Raw genomic sequence first — 20,070 nt, forward strand, 5'->3', positions numbered from 1 at the left:
AAAGCAAACACCAAACCATCGCGCAGCGATCGCGCATCGACTTAGCGACTTTGCGACTAACTGCGACAGCACTACACTGGAACACTGAAATGTTTGGTTGACTTTCCAGAAAGAGTGCATATGACTTAAAAAAAGAAAAGGGCGCTTCAAAATTGAGCCAAGAAATTGGTGAAACTTTGTGCCAACCCTTTTATGGTCAAAAATATCGTTTAACTGGAATATTTTTCCTTAAAAAATTTAATAAATTTAAACAAACAGCTAAGTAGATGTCATCTACTCAAATCTACCCATATACACACCCCTGGTGCTGCTGCTGCAATTGCTAGGGCGAGAAGCTACTGTACAGAGCCTCAACTGTAGACACTGGAGCTGCAAGATTGATGGTTTGAACTCGGCCCGAACTCCAGTGCCCCTGCAATTGTTTTTCAATCAATCGGCAAACAGTTGAAAATTTTATTTTTTAACCAAACTTACACAAAATTAGCAAAATAAGTCAAAATTGAGTTTTTTTTTCCTGTGCAAAAGTTTGATTAAAAGGTGTGTAGCTCAGGAGATCTATCAGCTCAGCACCCGTTCCCTGTTCAAGTTGCGGAATCGGACAGGTTGTGGTTCCTGTTCGTCAAATTCCGTACCGGAATCCGTGCCGCAGTAATTAACTTTTTAGAGGTTGCACTACACTACCCAGTGGCGATCAGAGCGGCCAGATATGATTGAACGGTGGCTCAATGAAGGCTGACACAGTAGTGCTGCTCTGGAGTGTGGCTGATTGAAAAATGGATTCAATTAATAACACTTGCCGCAATACTGCTTGATAGCTATACGGGAAAAGTGAAGCTTTGTTTGTCCAGGTGATCGCGGAACAATAAAGACACCTCAAGTGTCTATTAAAGCGTGCTGATTTGATGAGATGTTGTCAGTTTGTATAAAACGTGTGGAAACATAATGATTAGCGTGCTGGGGTTGCTAATATTGATTACTTCATCTGTATTAAATAAATTTTATTAAAAAAAATGTCAGTTAAATAACACAAATTTTTAAGTCAGATCACAGCATGGAAACCGTTGGATCCGGAGCAAGTGTTGTTTGGATTTTCGAGGTGTGGTGAGGATTACACTCCAAATGATGAAAATCGAACGGTTCGGATAAAAAACTGGGCCAAATGGAAACTTGAACCCGTGGACAACTGGACCATGTGCTACGTACAGTGCTGTTTGGAAAAACTAGAGTTGTTTAATGTGACGACTAAAAGGTTTATGGTAAGTGAACGTATCACAATTTTTTGAGAGGTAACTGTTTTGTTAATCAGAAGGATTTTTTAAATATTAATTTTTCATCGAGATCAATAAACTGACCTTGCTCAAAACAGATATGGTTAGATCTTATGATGATGAAAAATATTTCGATCACATTTTATAGTATTTTATAATTATTAAAATATATTTCAATGATTTCTTTTTGTTTGGTTCTTGTGAATAAAAAATCTATTTGAAAAAAGACCATGAAAATTAGACAGTAAAAAAAGCCAATTTGCTCATTATTTATAAACAATTTTTTTGTTCAGTGTTGATTCAGTATATGATTTGTTCAAATTTTGTAATCGATTAGGATTGACTTGAATTTATGATGAAAAAAAAATGTTTATAAAATTATTTATTTCAAATTTTCATTTCATATTTGATATTGTATACCGTAAACTGGGGTTACTTTGATAGCCCGGGGTGACTTTGATAGGTTTTTCAAATGCTCGTCAAATTAATATACAAACATTTTTGAGAATTTTGAGTATGTAAGCATTAAGAGATAGCTTATTATCGAACATATATGCAAAAATGAGACCGTTACATTGGTTGTATCAAAATTAGTAGCCAAATCAAATTTCTATCAATGTCACCCCGGGCTATCAAAGTCACCCCAGTTTACGGTAATTAAATAATTTGTTAAATGTAAAACTTGTTACCCCTATTTATGTATTTCATCAGCGTGATTATGGCCGCCACTTTAGAGAAGTAGACCTCAATACTTCAACTTACAAATCAAACATGAGACATTGGAGAAAAAGTTTTTTTTTGCGATTCGATTATCTCAAGCGGGGCTGTGGAGTCGGGTCTTTTTGCGGACCTGGAGTCGGAGTCGGAGTCGGAGTCGTCAAACTCGTCAAAGCTGGAGTCGGAGTCGGAGTCGTAGCCGAACATTTCTGATAACCCGGAATCGGAGTCAGAGTTATCTTAAATTCAACAAAACTATATGTTTTTTCATTGTTCAGTATTTATATAAAACAGCTTAATTTACAAAATTTCTTATATTTTTAATTGTTTTTTAAGTCGTATGCACTGCGCTGCTTTTTTCATTTTTTTTTATAGATTTATCAGATGTCATTATAATTTTAAAGCTATTTATTGTGATTGGAAAGCTCTTATTGTTTATTTTCACTAAATGAGAAGCTGTTTATCCCCTCTTACCCTACTATGTTGTATCATAACTAAAAAATAATAAACAACATTGGTCTTGTAGTCAGAAATATTTAATTGATTCTTGACTGCTTCGTTGGACAAATCTCAAGATTTCAGTATCAAAAAGGAACTTTTAATAAAAAGTATTTAAAAAATGATAGGATTTTAATTTATTTTTCAAATACTGCTCAAAAGAATTAAAATCAACATATTATTCAACCGGTAAAAATAATCTCTGGCATGATGGCCATTAACTTCTAAAAAAAACCAATGGAGCTTTAAAAAAAGTTTCTTCAAAATTGTTATTTAAAAAACACGGTGATTTCGATAGTCACTGTGCTTCTTTTAAGTGTCAGCCTAAAAGTGAGCAAGTGAATTTATATGTTTAATCGATCATTTAGGCTAGGTGTCTTTTAATGATTCATTAAAAAAATAAAATTTTATATTATTATTAATTAGTTTTCATTAAATTAAATGTAAATGTAAAGTTAAGTAAATAAATATGAATTTAATTACAAAACTATTCTTCTTAAAATGCCTTCGAAACTGGATACAATTTTTAATTTCTGTTTAAATAACGTATAAAACTTGTAACCTAGAAACATTTTTTCTGTTTTGTGATTCGAACTGATTTTTCTTCAGAAATATATGACACTCAGATAGTGTTTAAATAATCAATGTTTTGAAAATAATAGTCAATAACTTTTGAAATATTTAAAAATATGTGGAGTCGAAGCCAACCATTTGTTGAATGCTAGAGTCGGAGTCGGAGTCGGCTAGAGTTGGTAGGCCAGAGTTGGAGTCGGAGTCGGAGTCGGTTGGAGCGGAAGGCCGGAGCCGGAGTCGGAGTTAGAGTCGCAGTCTTTTGAAATATGACCCAATTCTCAAGATTCAATTATACGAAATTATTTTTTTGTTTTGAAAAATCTTCATATAATCAAGTCTGGACTGTATTTCCTTCTGCTGCTATAAAAAATAGCTTGATTTTTTTTATTAATTGTTTTAAAGAAGTTCGTCTCAAAATTGTATTTGCTGAAAAATATTAGAATTTTTTTATAATTTTTAAAGTCAATGAAATTTTATGGTGACGTACGATATCAATGTAATGCATTGTAAAAAAAAATCAACGCTCATAAAATATTGTAACAAAAACTTATTTTGAAAAATTAAAACATGATATATAAATATGTAAATCAAACTTTAAGCAAAGCATTTTTTTAAAGAAAAACCCTTTCGGGATACCGTAAATTGGGGTGATTTTGATAAGATTTAAATTTTTTTTCGAAAATTTTCAACTGGTAAGGTTTGTTTAAAGATAATTATTCCAAAGCATGCCCCAGTAAATGTTTTGGAAATAATTGGCCGCACAAGAACTAATTTTAAAAATAAAGTTGTTTTCATTATTTCAAAAAATAGTGGGTGAACCCTCCATTTTTTTTTTTTGTTAAAATGAAATTTAAAGTGTGAAAATTATATGTTTACTTCAAATTTACCATCACTAAGGTTGCTACTATAGTTTAAATGAAAAAAAAAGGTTTTTAAAGATTTTCAACAAAATACATACAAGTGTTAGGCATAATTGTAAACTGTCAGAATTTTGCCTAACATTCTTTACAACCAGTTTTGTTTTTAAAATTTTAAATTCATCATATTGTATTTAAAACTGAATTCGAATTTGTTACAAAATTTGTTCTACGGAATACACATAAAAATTTGGAGAGTTTACGAATTGTGTTTTTAAAACATTCAAAATCTATTATTTACAAATTTATTTTATCTTCTCAAAGTGAATAGCAAAAATTGGAAATTCATTCCATTTTTCGATTCAAATCCATTTTCTTAAAACTTCATCATTCCGGTACGAGAATCGAACTCACGACCTTTGGATTGGAACTACAGTACATCGCTCGTCAAAACCGACCACTTCGTGAGAAAATTATTTTTCATTGATAAAATTCATTGACATTCTCTTTATTAAAGTTACCTATTTTTATAAACTTTTAGAAATATTTTGAAAACCTGTTCTTGACGTGATTTAAACATTTCTCTAACACGGTCAGTACGATTCCAAAAAATAAAAAAAAAAAAATGCAGGCCAACATTTGAATGAAAAAAGGGTTTATAACTGCATTATACACCTCTCCAGTTGTTTTGCAATCATTAATTTCCAAGATTTCTAAGTATTAACGAAAATTTTATTTTAGCGAGCAAAAAAAGTTTTTGCGGTGATGTAGGGGAAATATACCCATTTTAATCACACTAAGCCGTTCGACCAATTCTCATCACTTTTGCCGTTTTCCGCTATTAAATCAACATTTTCAGATGTATCAACAATGAAGAGTTGTTTGCTCACTTTAATTTGAGCTATTTATTACTTTGGAACAGTCAAAAACACTTTATTTAAGCTGTAATTCATTACCAAAGTGCTGATAGGCCGATAATAGAAACAGGCTGAGAAAGGGTATAGTTCCCCTACGTTGTAATTTCATAAAATTTCAAAAAATTTATAAACGAGCCCATTAAAAATATGCTAACTTGAAAATTATAATGCTGAAAAAGGCATTTTAGATTGTTCTTAGTTGATTAGACTTCTAATTCCATTGAAATTTAAATGTTTTTTGAAAAAAATATTTTGTGACTCCTAATTTATCAAACTAATTTTTAAGGGGGGGGGGGGGTGACATAAACTTTGAAAAATATTTGCAACCGTCTAACTTGTTTAAAAATAATCATTTTATTTTTTCTTCACTTTTTACAGACCCATCACCTCAACAGCCAATTTGAAGGATTCAAAAAGTACAACGAATTAAGTCAAACAAGTGTCGATGAGTTTGTCGCAGCTTTGCATAATTTTGGAGAGTTGCATGACTGTAAGGCTGTTTTCTATGCACTGACTGTTAAGCTGAAAAATCACATGCTTACATTGATTAAATTGTTCAATGGAAGTCCTAGGATCAATACGAAGATTTACAGAGATTTGGTAATGGAACACATTTATCTTGATAGAAGTGCTTATCATTCATGATTCTTTAGGGCTCAACCATTCGTCAGAGAAAGCAATCTTATGTGGAGTTTTGTGAAAATAAGTTTATAACATGCAACAAAACCGATATTTGCAACTTTCGACAACGTAAAACACGCAGCTCTACGAAAAATTATGGAAATTTGGTTAATTGCATTTTCGCAGGATTTCGCTACTTGGATAAACAAGATAAAATAGATGTGAGTATTTGTAAAACATACAAATGAAGATAACTTTTATTTCTCTTTACAGCCACAGGAGGTGATCAGAGATTTCCATGCTATTGGGCAATCCACACTAGACGATGAAATTCGTATCACCTTAACAAAATGCCCTCAAAACAATCGACCAGCCACTGCCCAAAACTACTTCAAATGCATGATTTCCAACAAAAAGCTCAAAAACCCCTTTCGCGAAGCCTTCGACTATCGCGAGTTCCGCTCGTCCGACTACGATTACGCCTTCACCATTCCGGGACCTCCAACCTACGACCGTCGCCAGGTGGCAGCGGCCAAAAGGAAAAGGATTTCCGCACTGGGTTGTAACTAATTTGTCCCCACTGAATCAGAATCAGTCCGATGAATGTCACATTAAAGTCGTAAACTTGCGATGTAAAAACAACCCATGTTTCACACACGTGGACCCGAAATCGATACCGTTGTTCTCATTGGAAAAACCTTTGCTCCAGAAGTTCCAGACTGGCGCCAACTCCAGACTCCAGTTCCTTCCGTTTTTCTTTCCATTTCACAGCCCGGCAAGACGCCATCGTAAACGCCATCCCGCAGCAAGGTAATTCTAAACCCGAAAAAAACTCGATCGCTAACACGCGCCAAGAACTCGGCTCAAGATCGCCAGCTGGAGACCGGCGTTGCGCAAGCTGTTGAAAAACCGCAAACCGTCTAAATCAACCTTAGAACTCCGAAAGCCAATCGCCAGGTCTCGTGCCATCGAGGGGTGACACCGCAGCAAAACAAACCTCGACGGGTCTCCCCCACCACCACCATATGACAGCGCGCCGTATATCACCCACAATCCAAGAACCTGGCGGCTTTAATTCTTAGCAGTCTCTAAGCAGATTCGAACTTTGCACCGCGGCGACGACTTTTCCGAGTGTGTGTTTTTTTCTGTACTCGTTTTCTCGCTACGAGGAGGTAAAGTGTCATAAAGATTGGTTTTATGTTCACGCGTTGCTGCTGCTGCTGGGTTAGTACTGCTTGATCTTCAAGAACACTGCGTTTGGTGGGGGAGGATCCCATTCGTAAGCATCCGTTACTGGTTCAAATTAATGGAGATCAGAGCTGATGTACAAAAAAAAACAATCAATTTGAAAAAAATACGAAAACAAACTTAATAGCGTCATCCATAAAGTATGTCACGCAAAAATCGGCCAAAATTAACTCCCCCTTCCCCCTATGTCACACTTTGTCACACAAGGTTGAACCCCCCCCCCCCCTCAAAAAATACGTCACATTTTGACAGACCCCCCTTGTTTTTGATGGGGTTTTTATAGTTTTGATATCTTTAAACTCTCATAATTTTGATATTTTGGCAATTTTTATATGAAGAAATAAGTTAAATTATTCTAATTATTCATTTTTTAGAATAATCATTGCGAAATACAAAAAGCAGTTTTGTATCTTATAAAAATAAGAAGACCTGGTATATTCAAGTATTAAAAAATCATGAAACCTGTTTTTCACAGCTTTGTATCTAATAAGTTCACCATTTATAGCAGTTTTCTTATGAAGACCCTATTTTCAAAGCATTTATTTTTATCAAGCAAGAATTTGCAAAATATTGGAGTTCCAGCTGAAAAAAAATTTGACTTTATAATAAATTATAATGTGATACCGTCATCAGGGGTGAAATTGGGTCTGGGGGGTGAGTTTGGGTCATACAAAAATGCAAAAAATTGTAAGATCCAACATCACCCCTGATGACGGTACTTCTAAATAATAGTAAGCAAACAATTTTAAGAAAAGAGGATTTAATTTAATTGTGTACATTTATGTAATGCAATATTATGCAATCATAAAAAAACCTAGCGTGACGTCACAATCTCGCAAACCCCCCCTCCCCCCTTCGTCACATCTTGTCACACCTTCGGTAACCCCCTCTCCCCCCCCCCCTAGGAGCGTACGTACTTTATGGATGACGCCTAACTAAAAAAAGTGAACAACATTAACACTTTATAAAACCTTAAAATTTAATCAATGGTCCTATTAACAAATCAATGCCTCTGTGCTCTCGTGTACTAAGCTTGCTGGTTTTCCTATCTAGTTAGCATTAGAGAGCACAAAGTCATCGAAATGCAACACAATATATAAACTATCGTGTACAGGACTTTTACAACAACAAAAAACTCTGGAATTTATACATAAGAACACATTAAAATAAGCTTAATTTTGTAAAAAAAAAAACCATTTAATGTAATATTATTCCTTTTTGAAGTAATTTCACAAAAATCGATATAGAATAAGTAAATTTCTAGATTCAAAGACCCTGTTTTCAACATCATGGATGTTTAATTGTGTTTTTACATAAATTCTCTTTAAACAATTAAGATCATTACAAATCTGGCGTATGAAGTATTTTCAAAGAAAACCACTAGGTTTCTCAAAAAAATGCGATACTGTGAAATCTATTGGGTTAACCCCATTTTGCTAAGTATTTATCTCAGATCAATGTTTTCAACGAAATAATCAGTAAAATCGTTAAGGACTCGCGATTTAAGTTTTACTGAAAAAAATTGCTTGTTTTCATAGGCAAAATAAGATTATGTTCTAAAACATGAAAACATAATTTAAAAATGCTCCGTTTTTCTGTGTTCTGTATAAAAATATAATTTCCCAGAACGCGTGCGTTTTTCATCAGCAACATGTGTCGAAAATTCAATTATTTACTTGAAAAAACAAAACAAAAAAATCGAAAAAATCAATATTATCAACTCCAAGGGAACTTCTTGCTGAACATTTTTGCTTTCAAAATATTTAGCTTGTGTCACATCAGTTCGAGATATATCTATTTTAGCAAATTAAAATGAATAATTTCCAAATTCCTTAAGAAAACTCAATGTTACCAATTTCATCAATTTGTTTTAGTTTTTATCATAGATAATGGTATGTAAAATCAATCATTTTCATAAATTTTACTGTGTGAGCCAGTGCACCGTGGGCGAAATGGAACCCAAAATCGGACTTAATTGAACGCGGCTGGTTCCCTGGTATGAAAAATAGTGTTTCTTTATTAAAAAAAACCGGGGAAACGATTGGTGATGGTTTCATCCACCTCACGAAACCGCAAAGGGTCCATTTTGCCTCGATTCCCCATTTTTTACATTTTTTTTTCTTAAAAATCAGTCTGTATTTAGAGAGGAGGCTTCATGCGGCCATCCGAAATGCACTTAACTTATGTGAAAATGTCCCAAGAATCCAGTAAAAATAACCACTTGCACCGCAAAAATCATATGCACAAATAAAAAATAACAAAAAATTAACCTTCAACAAAATACATATTTTAAAGACAAAAAGTTATTAAATAAAAAAATATATTGCAAAATTGATATTAGTAGAAATTCAAGGCAGAGCATCCTGTTGATGTCCATTTTGAAATCTTTAAGACCGTTGCAAATAATTCTCAAATTTAATGTCAGGAGAGGAAGGGAAGGCCTCCTTCAAAGTTGAACCGAATAATGGAGCGGCTATTTTTTTCAAGTACCTTCTAAAAATTGCTATTTTAGCATAGCATAGCATAGCATAGCATAGCATAACGGGTCTGCACCACGCTGTAGGAGGTGCCACAATGGTCAATTCAATATTCTTAGACAATTTGATTGCTGCCCGGTACAACCAAGAATATCTAAGAACGTAAATTTCCACACTGTGCTCCAAGGCTACACACAAAAAAATATTTCCGAATGTTACATCATTTATGATGTAACACTTTTGCACGTCATTAAACATTTAAATTTAAATGCAAATTGATGTAAATTTGCGACAAATTATACGTAAAAACATGATTTTACGTGTGATTCAACCGTTTACGTCGAATCTCAAGTTTACATCAACTGAGTTTACATGTGATTCATTTTTTCCGTGTCGAGTAAATTCACATATTTTTTTCTGTGTACGCCCATACAGTCCCGTGAGGATTTGGGAGGGGATGTTTTTGTTGTTCACTAGTGGCAAAAGTGCAGGGAACCCATGCGACTTTTAAAAGTGAACGGAATATTTTTGGGAGGTTTGGAATGGGGGTTAGGGGAATTTCATCGGGCCGATGAAAATTGTTGAATGCGTAATGTATTAAATGATTTGAATGATTGTAAGTGTAAATGTGAGTCTCTAGTGTATTATCTAATAAGCATATAGTTTTGTAATAATGATAAATAATAAATATAATAAATATAGTGTATAGAATAAATATAATAAATATGATAAATATAATAAATACAATCAAGATTATTCCAGGAAGCTGTAAAAAAAATAATTTAAAATATAAATGCTCCAGATGATTCCCATGCTGTTTTAGAATGTTTCGTTAATTTAAGCAATTTGATTATAACCTTCTAAAAATTGCTATCTTCTGGTGCATAAAAAATGCGGTGCTACGAAAATTCACAGAAACTCAAAATATTTTTGAATTACCTATAACATGTTGAAAACTTTATAAAAATATTTTCTGTTGATTAAACTTACAGTTGTACATTGAAAATTTTAAGTTGTTGAATATTTTTACTGTCCCCTGATTTTTTGGACATTTTAATAAAAAAATTGCAACAGAATTTGAATGGAATAGCTTAAGAAATTACACCAAAGAACATTAAATTTATATTATTATTATTTTTTTTTTGCAAAAACATATTGAAAATTTCAACAGTGTACGACAATCATCCAAAAGTGGAATTCTTGAACTTTTTGTGTTTTGACAGTATTGAAGTAAACGCGAAAGACAAAATATATTTTTTAGTTTAAAAATTATTTGTCATAAACGTTAGTGAATGCGTTGATGAAAATTTGAATAATGTAATTGTCTTCACATATATTTTTTACATACAACCTTACCAAAAAAAAAATGGGCTTAAAATGTGGTTCATTGATATATGAAAAAGACAAAAGTGTTTTATTTCGAGCGCATCACCCGGAATTTTGAAGAAGTTTGGGCCCAGAAACTAGCATGAAAATAGCAGCTCATTTGGTTAATTTTTTGTGGGTCCGGTTTTGACCTGTAGTTAGTATGGAAGTTTAATCAATTTACTATGATGAATTTTCACTTTTAACATCTTCTAAGAGAAAGTATCACGAAACTCTTTCAAATTTTCCTACCGTAAAGTTTTTAATAGATTTTGATCCGGGGAACAACTTTGTACAACATCGCAAAGCGCTAGGAACTGATCGCAAAAAGATGCAGGATGATTTTTTTAGTTTATTTTAAAAAATGCGAAAAAATAAAAAATAAATAAATAAAATTTACTGAATTTCAAAGTTAACTTCAGGTCAACACTGGATCTACAAAATCGTAATCAAATGAGCGCAAATTTTTAGGTTAGATATTGGGAATATAATAGTTAAAAAACAATTTTGCGCTCAAATGTCTTTTTCATATACCCTTGAACCACGGTACTGTATGTTATTATAAAAAAAAAACATTTGAAATATTTTAAAATGGTAAATGCAATAAAAATAACATTATATTAAATGTCTGAGATTTTCTCGAAAAAATATTGTTTAGTCTTTAAAAATTATATTCAAAATTTATATTAAATTAAGTGCAGACAAAATTTAATTGAAAAAAATATATTAAAACATTGAAAATTACATTTTATAGAAATAAAATATCCCATGGTTCACCAATCTAGAAGACAATCAAGAGATTCGATCTTCGTTCTAGATTCTAGTTTCTAGACGAGATCTCCACCTTCGACAGACACACAGAACTCCGGCTCGCATCGAATCCCGAACCAGCACTAAAAAAAAGGTTCAATGTCCAGGAATCTTGTAGGCAATAAAATTCACAAATGTTTTATAATGTCACACCTTCCCTGCCGGATTGCCTCCACACCGGTGGTGTCAGAGGCCAAGTGTCTGCTCGGATTTCCCTACGATCCAAAGCGGGTATTGTGTGCATAATCTCAGAATTTATTCCCGTCGTAATGTAACTTGTCACTTTAAACATACGCAACGCGGAGTCGCGCGAACGTATAAAATACGACACCTCACGCGGTCCAAAAATGGTCCTCCGGAGGCAACCACCGCTGCTGGGTCGTAAATAATCTCTCTCGCGTTGAAGTTGCTGGATCGTCACGCGGGGAAAAATTTTTGGCCGTAATCTTACAAGGTTGTCTTCAAAATTGGCAGATTTTTCCCTTAAAATTTAAGCCTTGGCTTACAAAAGGGGTAACACGCTGCCACCCAGTCGCGGGAAATAAAAATCATTTTTTATTTCTATTTTCCCAGAAATAAATAACAAATCCGATGTTCAACAAGGGAATTACCCGTGTCGTGGCGCCCCCTTCCTTCCGAAATCGTCAAGTGAGCCTATCATAACTTAACCGGCTCAATCTTTCCCTACGGGTCCGGAAAAGCCCAACCTCAAAAAGAGGTTGTCGTTGCTTCGGAAATCGTTTGAAATCTATCTTTTTTTCCCCGTTCAGTTTGGAAAGATTTTCCGGAATAAAAAGACGTTTGGGAATTACCGGGTGACAATTGCTTGAACAACAACTCGGCGCCCCCCGAAAAACAAGCGCCTGGAAGTGGAGTTATTAATGACCTGCCGTAAATCGTCATCTTTATGATGTTTCGTCAAAGTTTGACTCGTCGTCAGACGTGATTGCACCGCCGCCGAGGGAAGATTAATGACCGACTACCGTAAGGTGCCGCACTGGGATCGATCAATATTGTGGAAGAGGCAAGCACGATCGACACGGCGAGGGGAGAAGTTATCTGAAAAAAAAATGAAATTCTTGGCCCTGGTAGGTAAAGTATTATGAAATATTAAGTTCTGGAGTGAAATCCTCAAAAAGTATCTTTATCTTGATAAGAAGATGTGTTTAAAATGTACTTATATTATTAAATGTTGTGAAAACAAATGCTTTAGGCAATTTGGTGTAAGAGAAAAGATAAGCAATTCATGAATTAAAAACAATACATCTTTTGAATTGTCAAATTGCCAAATTGTCAAATTGTCAAATTGTCAAATTGTCAAATTGTCAAATTGTCAAATTGTCAAATTGTCAAATTGTCAAATTGTCAAATTGTCAAATTGTCAAATTGTCAAATTGTCAAATTGTCAAATTGTCAAATTGTCAAATTGTCAAATTGTCAAATTGTCAAATTGTCAAATTGTCAAATTGTCAAATTGTCAAATTGTCAAATTGTCAAATTGTCAAATTGTCAAATTGTCAAATTGTCAAATTGTCAAATTGTCAAATTGTCAAATTGTCAAATTGTCAAATTGTCAAATTGTCAAATTGTCAAATTGTCAAATTATGACATTTTGACATTTTGACATTTTGACATTTTGACATTTTGACATTTTGACATTTTGACATTTTGACATTTTGACATTTTGACATTTTGACATTTTGACATTTTGACATTTTGACATTTTGACATTTTGACATTTTGACATTTTGACATTTTGACATTTTGACATTTTGACATTTTGACATTTTGACATTTTGACATTTTGACATTTTGACATTTTGACATTTTGACATTTTGACATTTTGACATTTTGACATTTTGACATTTTGACATTTTGACATTTTAACATTTTGAATTTCTTCTAAAATAACTTTTCACTTCAATCAGGAAGCTTACACTAAGAATATTCCATTTGTGTATGATTTAACCCTCTAAAATCTAAAGTTGAAAAATGGAATTGATTAATCTGTGAAGCAAAGCTGAACAAAAGTATAATACACAACTTACCAATTTCAATACAAAAATCATGACAAGCAAAATTATTATTAAATTATACCGATCGCAAATTCAAACAATTGGTATCGATTTCAATGTATCGCCGGAAGGTTTAATCAAATCGAACTGTTATGCAAATTTTTGAACGTCCATTCAGGACCAACAAATGTATCGTTAAAATGCGTCAGTAATAAACCATTTCAATCAAGTTAATTTGCAGCTACTTTTTTCCCCGATCCACCAATTGGTGCAACCGAAACCAGAAATGACTCAACAACTTCGTTCTGGTGGTGCATTCGCAAAGTTCGGAGTATAAAACGCGCCGTCGACAACACCTTTTCACAACTTGCATAATTTGTTTTGAAAACACCAGCGACTTGCAACACTTGAATTCCGCTCGGTTGCAACGGGGTTGAGACTCTTTTTTCGAAAGTCATCCCGCTCAGACAACGCCCGAACGATGCTAAATTATAATGTTATTTCCTTGAGGCACATCGTCGTCCCAACAAACTGCCGCTGGGAGTCCGACGGCGCCAATCTGCCTGCGGGACGTCCCAAAAAATTACCGGAGGTCGTCGAGTTCCGGCTAGTCATCGCGTGGTCGTGCCAAAAGAGGGCCGAGCCCGAAATCAAACAGTTTTGTAAAACAAATCCTAATTTGAGGTAAACAGGCCAACCTCCTAAACGGTTCCGAGATTAGGCCGTAGATAAGTTTTTGGTTTTGTTTTTGCTGTGTCTATCTTATTAATTATTGTGATCCTTGCTTTGAGGCAGGTTCTTCTCGTCCTCATCTTCCTCGTCTGCAGGATTGGGTCAAGTTGGCGCGAGCGCACATGTAGGTCTGCAGAAGGAGATGAAGAAAATTCCAGGATTTCTTGGACCGCAAGGTGTGGAGTACCGCTGTGCCGAAGTCTGCCAAGTCACCTTAGACTGCGTTGATTAGAACGTACCTTATCCAATGGAACGATCTGGTCCGATGCACGTGCTGAGATTGAGTCAGTGCGAAACCACGTGGTCCGGTGCGGTTTGTCGATCCAATCAATTTCCCAGTATCGAAACCTGCAGAAAGTGATAACAAACTTGCTTCCTTCCAGGTATTCCAGAAACACCTTTCGAACCACAAGCTATAGTCCGTGCAGAGAAGGCAAGGTTGGTGTGACAGTTTCATAAAATGATAAAAATAGGTTTCTTTATGACGCGTCCAGGAAACAGGATCTTTACTGGTTTTGAGCTTCCCCTCTCTTAATTTTTAACCTTTATTGACAACGGGGCTGATAAGTAAACACAATTGTGTAAACATCCAGACCAACCACCACCACCGGGTTCTTCACGACGACGTCAACTTTGGATGGATATTTAAATCGTCCGAACTAGGGTGAGGGAGAAACGTGATTGTGGCCATAAACGTGGAAACAACCGCGTACTTTGTAACAATCGTCGAAGAAGGTGATGAGCTAATGTGTGTTTGGACATCGACTGTAAATAGTGGTTAAAAGACCTGACGCAATTCTTGGGGATCGTTTTGTGGTGCAACAAGGATATGAGTAATGGGGGTCTGATGGGAAAATCCAAAATCCAAAAAAATGTTTTAGCAAATTTACAACACCTTCACTATTCTGACATTTCTGACTATAACTGTGAGGTCATTTTACTTTATTTGACAAATTAAATTATGATTTGATCATTGTTTGTTATCATTATATTTCTTGATAATTGATTTCGAAAAGTATTCGAAACAGAACAATAATTACAGTATCTTTAAAAAAATGATTTATTGAGTTCTGATATTAAAAATAAATGTTATGAAAGGTTAACTAGAGGTATTTATAATTCATATTTTAGTTTTTACAGCTTTATCTTAAACTTTATTGAAAATATGTTCTAAATTTCAAAATAGATTTTAATGAAAATAAACTACAAAAGCCAATAAATTTGAAGGTCACATTTTTTTTCCTGCAGGTATTTTGAAATAAATGTTTAAAATGATATATTAAAAAAAGATTTTTGAACGTGTTTGCAATTTTATATTACGGAATTTCGATGGGCAATTTTTTATCATATAAAAAGTGACAGCTTAACTTTGATTTTAAATTCAACGAAAAAAAAATTGTATCTGAATTTGCATTTTTTTTGGGTGATAAAATCCCAGCGTACTTAAATTATGGTGTCTCATGACACTGTTCATGAACTCCGGTAAAGATTTAGTGGGGTTGATTTTTAAATTTGTTCAGTAAAAAATATCACAAAATGCTTTATATTTTAAAAGCAACTATTTCAAAAAGTTTTGAGCAATAATCAATTTTTTACCTTTGATTTTTAATGGAAAATCTTGATTAGGTAGGAGACAATCTTTGAATTTAAAATTACATTGGCATTACTAGAAAAATAATAATAATTTTATGGGAAATTCATTTTTTCTGCCCATTTGTTGCTCCCAGTTTCCCTGAGAAAATTTAAGAAGTATCGGTTAAGTACGTACGGGTTAAATCAGCCAAATTTAAGCTAAAGCTTATATATTTATGAAAAATCGTTGCTCACTCTACCAATATTTGAGTAATAATAAACGTGGCGGTACAACTCTATGCAAAATAAGTTGATCTTTAAAGTATGTGAAATTATTTAAGTTTGATGCGGAAAAACTGAATAAAAAACGAAAACAAATAATTATACCAGACAATGTAACACTTTGCATTAATTTAGAATTTTATGTTTTATGTCTATGTTGTTTATTTAAAACTTATTCAAAAAAATATTTTTAAGTCGCTACCGCCAACTGGCGATTATCGGGACTACAGTCTGAATAGGTACAGGAGATTTTGGAGCAATCAATTTGGAAATCAGTCCACTATTTTTTCATTCTACTCCTGTTATAAAAAATAATCAAAACAATCAGAACATTATGCAAAAAAAAGCTTAAACAGCTGTCATAATTACATTTCCATTAATACGTTACTTTTGTCCTGATTTGCTGCCGGTTTCTGACGGTAAATTAAATTATTTTTTTTTAAATAATATTTTCTTTAATTTAAAAGACAAACATATGCAGTATGTAAAAAAAGTATTTACACCCCTTGGGCACTATGCACATTTTGTGATGAAACATGTAAAAAATTTAAAGTTTGACAGGAACCTAGTACTACGCTTTGTTCAGAAACTCATGTCAAACATTTTGCTACAAAAAGCTCATGAAAAGATGATTTCTATAAAAAGTTATAAAACAAATACTATTACGAAAATAAAAAAGGTGCAAAAAAGTTTATACATCTTTCGAAAAATTAACATAAATAATGTTATTTGTTGACAAATCACCATAAATCCAGTCTCCCAACTCCAAATAGGCATCCTTGACTGATTAAAAAAATAATTTGGATTGAATATAAAGTTTACTAACTACTTAGTATAAAAGTTTATATAGCTCTGGAAATTCTATATAAAACATATCTAAACATAATTTTGCAAACTTTTAATTCAACTAAATGTCAATATATTATCATAGAATTGCTAAATAAACATTTTGGAGTAGGAATAACACCGTTTTGGGGGTCTTTGTGTCGATAGATTAGATTTTTCGTTGGAATTTCGTACCAACCCGGAATTACGTCGTAGGAAAATCCGCCGTCATCTGAACCGGTCCACAATTCACAAGTCAACCTATGTGGAATCATGTGGAAACCACGAGAACAAAAATTACGAAATTCCATACATTTTTGGCAGGTTGCTCAAACGAAACCATAACAACGTTTTTGCTTAGGTATTTAAAAACGTGGGTTTTATAGAAAACCTGGATGTATGGGTATCAAAAGATCTGAAATTTTATGCCCTTTCTGATGCCACATAGCAACTTGTGAATTGTGGACCGGTTCGGATGCCGACGGATTTTCCGACGACGTAATTCCGGGTTGGTACGAAATTCCAACGAAAAATCTATTCTATCGATACAAATACTCCCAAAACGGTGTTATACTCACTCCAAAATGTTTATTTAGCAATTCTATGGTAATATATTGACATTTAGTTGAATTAAAAGTTTGCAAAATTAAGTTTAGATATGTTTTATATAGAATTTCCAGAGTTATATAAACTTTTATACTAAGTAGTTAGTAAACTTTATATTCAATCCAAATTATTTTTTTAATCAGTCAAGGATGCCTATTTGGAGTTGGGAGACTGGATTTATGGTGATTTGTCAACAAATAACATTATTTATGTTAATTTTTCGAAAGATGTACAAATTTTTTTAGCACCTTTTTTTATTTTCGTAAAAGTATTTGTTATATAACTATTTAAAGAAATCATCTTTTCATGAGCTTTTTGTAGCAAAATGTTTGGCATGAGTTTCTGAACAAAACGTAGTACTAGGTTCCTGTCAAACTTTAATTTTTTTACATATTTCATCACAAAATGTACATAGTGCCCAAGGGGTGTAAATATTGTTTTTTACATACTGTACGTTATATATAAATAAAATTTAATAGAAAACATTTTACGCGCAAAGCATTTTGCGGCTCTGTAAACAAAAATTTTAACAATTTTCCCTAGTAAGCCAAATTAATGCTGATATACAATGCCGAATAAAAATGTTAATGCTTCAAAATTCTTATCAATTACTAAGTATTAAACTGTTTATCTATTTCTACAACCAAATCTGAATTTCTAGTCCGAAATTGGATTTGTTAAAAACAGTTAAAAAAATCCCGGAATTCTCATCCCGGGAATTCCCGGGAACAATTTCCGGGACGCTCTATTCATAAATAAAATCGAATGGATTATGTCTAAACCTTAAACACAACCTGAATCGTTGTTTTTTACACCTTCCACCAAAGTAACGGTCTTCATCTCAACCATATATTGTGCATATCAAACGTTGATCCAATTTTGATAGCCCCACCATTACGAAGCTCTGACCGCGAATCCAACACGAGCAACCTTCTAATCGTAACTTATCACTAGCCGAGGAAGACTGCTCAGTTGCTGCCCAACCAAACCCGTGAGACGATGATGTGATCATCCTCGACTTCTCATCTTGGGTCACTCAATTCGCGCCTCGTCATCGTTCATCCTTCCCGACCTGGTCATGGGGGTGGGCGTCCGCGGACTTGTTCCAAAATTTGAGAGATCGTGTAAAGGCTTTGAGTGGCCAGCAACAGCATCAAGGTGCAAGGTGGCTTGTGGTGGGCGCCATCCCCTCAAACGTATCAAATTCATGACCTTTTAGCCCCGTTTCATAAATTACAAGCCGCAATTTGGAGGGAGTTCAGAAGGTGTGGTGTGGCCCGCATATTTACCCCCGACGAATGGGAAAGTGTATCCTGTCCGCCCGGGGAGCAAGTTCCAACGAGGGGTTAACTAGGTGTTAGGGTGATTGGGATTTGGGGGATGGTTTCGAACTGAAATTTATTTTATTTTTTGTCTATTTTTTAAATATTCTGTAAAAACTTTCAACATCCATGATTCAAAACTTTATTATAATCAACTTCTTTTTTTAACGAATTTTTGAAAGAATTTTTGCTTCATATAAAATAACTCTTTATATCAGTAAAATTGATACAATAATGTTGAGATACCTATCGATAATTATAATCACCCTAACAATATCCAAAGTACAATCATACATCCATATGAACCCATAATGGTATGATTGCATGCCCAGTTTTAAAGGCTGTTCTAATTTACTTAATGTGTTCCCTTTTCCCTCCCACTAACGCTCTGAGCTCTTCCTACAGTCGAGCCAACATAATAAAATTCGTGCAAGCTGCTTATCCAAAACCATATTCCACACCACCTTTACCCCTCCTTTACAAAAGCAAAACACCAAACTCATAATCACCTGCCTAAACGATATGGTGGATCATCACGGTTGATGATTATGGTGCTGGTGGTGTAGGCGATCGAACGCACATTCCTAGCTCACCTAGAGACGAACCAGTTCCCCAAAAAAAAGGTGGAAGAAGATATTTATTATGATTCGATGATTTGTTTAAATTAGATATGATGAGCCAGTTTGGGACCGTAAACTAGGCAACTGGGAAAACGAAAAACTCTGAACACATGATAAATCTACCAGCAGGACGATATGATTTACGGCTCGATAAACCTGTAATCAAACAAAGGTGTAAAATTGACATTTAGGTTCTAGCATGTGTGTTGGACATTCGGGGTCCGTGTTTGCTAACAAAACACTGAAAACTGAGTTAAGGTGTTTTTCGAGAGTCCAAAAATCGACCGCGTTGGCGCAAGAAAAGGAAGTCTGCCGTAGGAGGTGGCCTTTTATGGCCTTGTAAACTGAGATAAACTCTTGCTTGCTGGACCTACTTTAAGGTGCAATCAATAACTAAATATTTGAATAAACTTCACCTAATTTGTGCCGTGTTTGAACTAACCACAGGATTTTGAAATAACCAAATGTGGGATATTGGAGATGAAGTTTATGTACAATTTCTGAAAGTTCTACTTTACTTTTACTTTTTGTTTAGTAGCAAGAGTTTCTATCCAGTCAAATCATAATGACTTGACATTTGAGCACAACATGTAACACTAAATGTCGCGTCAAATGAGTACACCCATCGCTCAAGAAATTCTATCCACTGAAAACATATTCTTATGAAAACAAATATAGCACGTGCAACAAGGCACCTTTTCTTTCTAAGACACCCTCACAGCAGCTTCCTCGTACACCCCGGGT

General features: G+C 34.0%; 1 protein-coding gene across 1 annotated transcript; it reads left to right on the forward strand.

The window, feature by feature from the left end:
• The first annotated feature begins 935 nt into the window (after positions 1-935).
• On the forward strand, positions 936-6,090 carry LOC6048504 (37 kDa salivary gland allergen Aed a 2). The gene is made up of 5 exons (XM_038251031.1): positions 936-984; positions 1,044-1,256; positions 5,209-5,430; positions 5,484-5,672; positions 5,725-6,090. Exons 1-5 carry the CDS (start codon positions 943-945, stop codon positions 6,019-6,021), a joined length of 963 nt encoding a protein of 320 aa, XP_038106959.1. The 5' UTR covers positions 936-942; the 3' UTR covers positions 6,022-6,090.
• The last annotated feature ends 13,980 nt before the right edge of the window (positions 6,091-20,070 follow it).

This window comes from Culex quinquefasciatus, chromosome 2, assembly GCF_015732765.1.
Source record: "Culex quinquefasciatus strain JHB chromosome 2, VPISU_Cqui_1.0_pri_paternal, whole genome shotgun sequence".
Taxonomy (NCBI): domain Eukaryota; kingdom Metazoa; phylum Arthropoda; class Insecta; order Diptera; family Culicidae; genus Culex; species Culex quinquefasciatus.

Bases quoted from the DNA above. Each gene is read 5' to 3' on its own strand.
- LOC6048504 (XM_038251031.1), top strand. From the start codon at position 943: ATGATTAGCGTGCTGGGGTTGCTAATATTGATTACTTCATCT. The intron at 985-1,043 runs GTATTAAATAAA...TTTTTAAGTCAG, and splicing joins TAATATTGATTACTTCATCT to ATCACAGCATGGAAACCGTT. The intron at 5,431-5,483 runs GTAATGGAACAC...ATGATTCTTTAG, and splicing joins CGAAGATTTACAGAGATTTG to GGCTCAACCATTCGTCAGAG.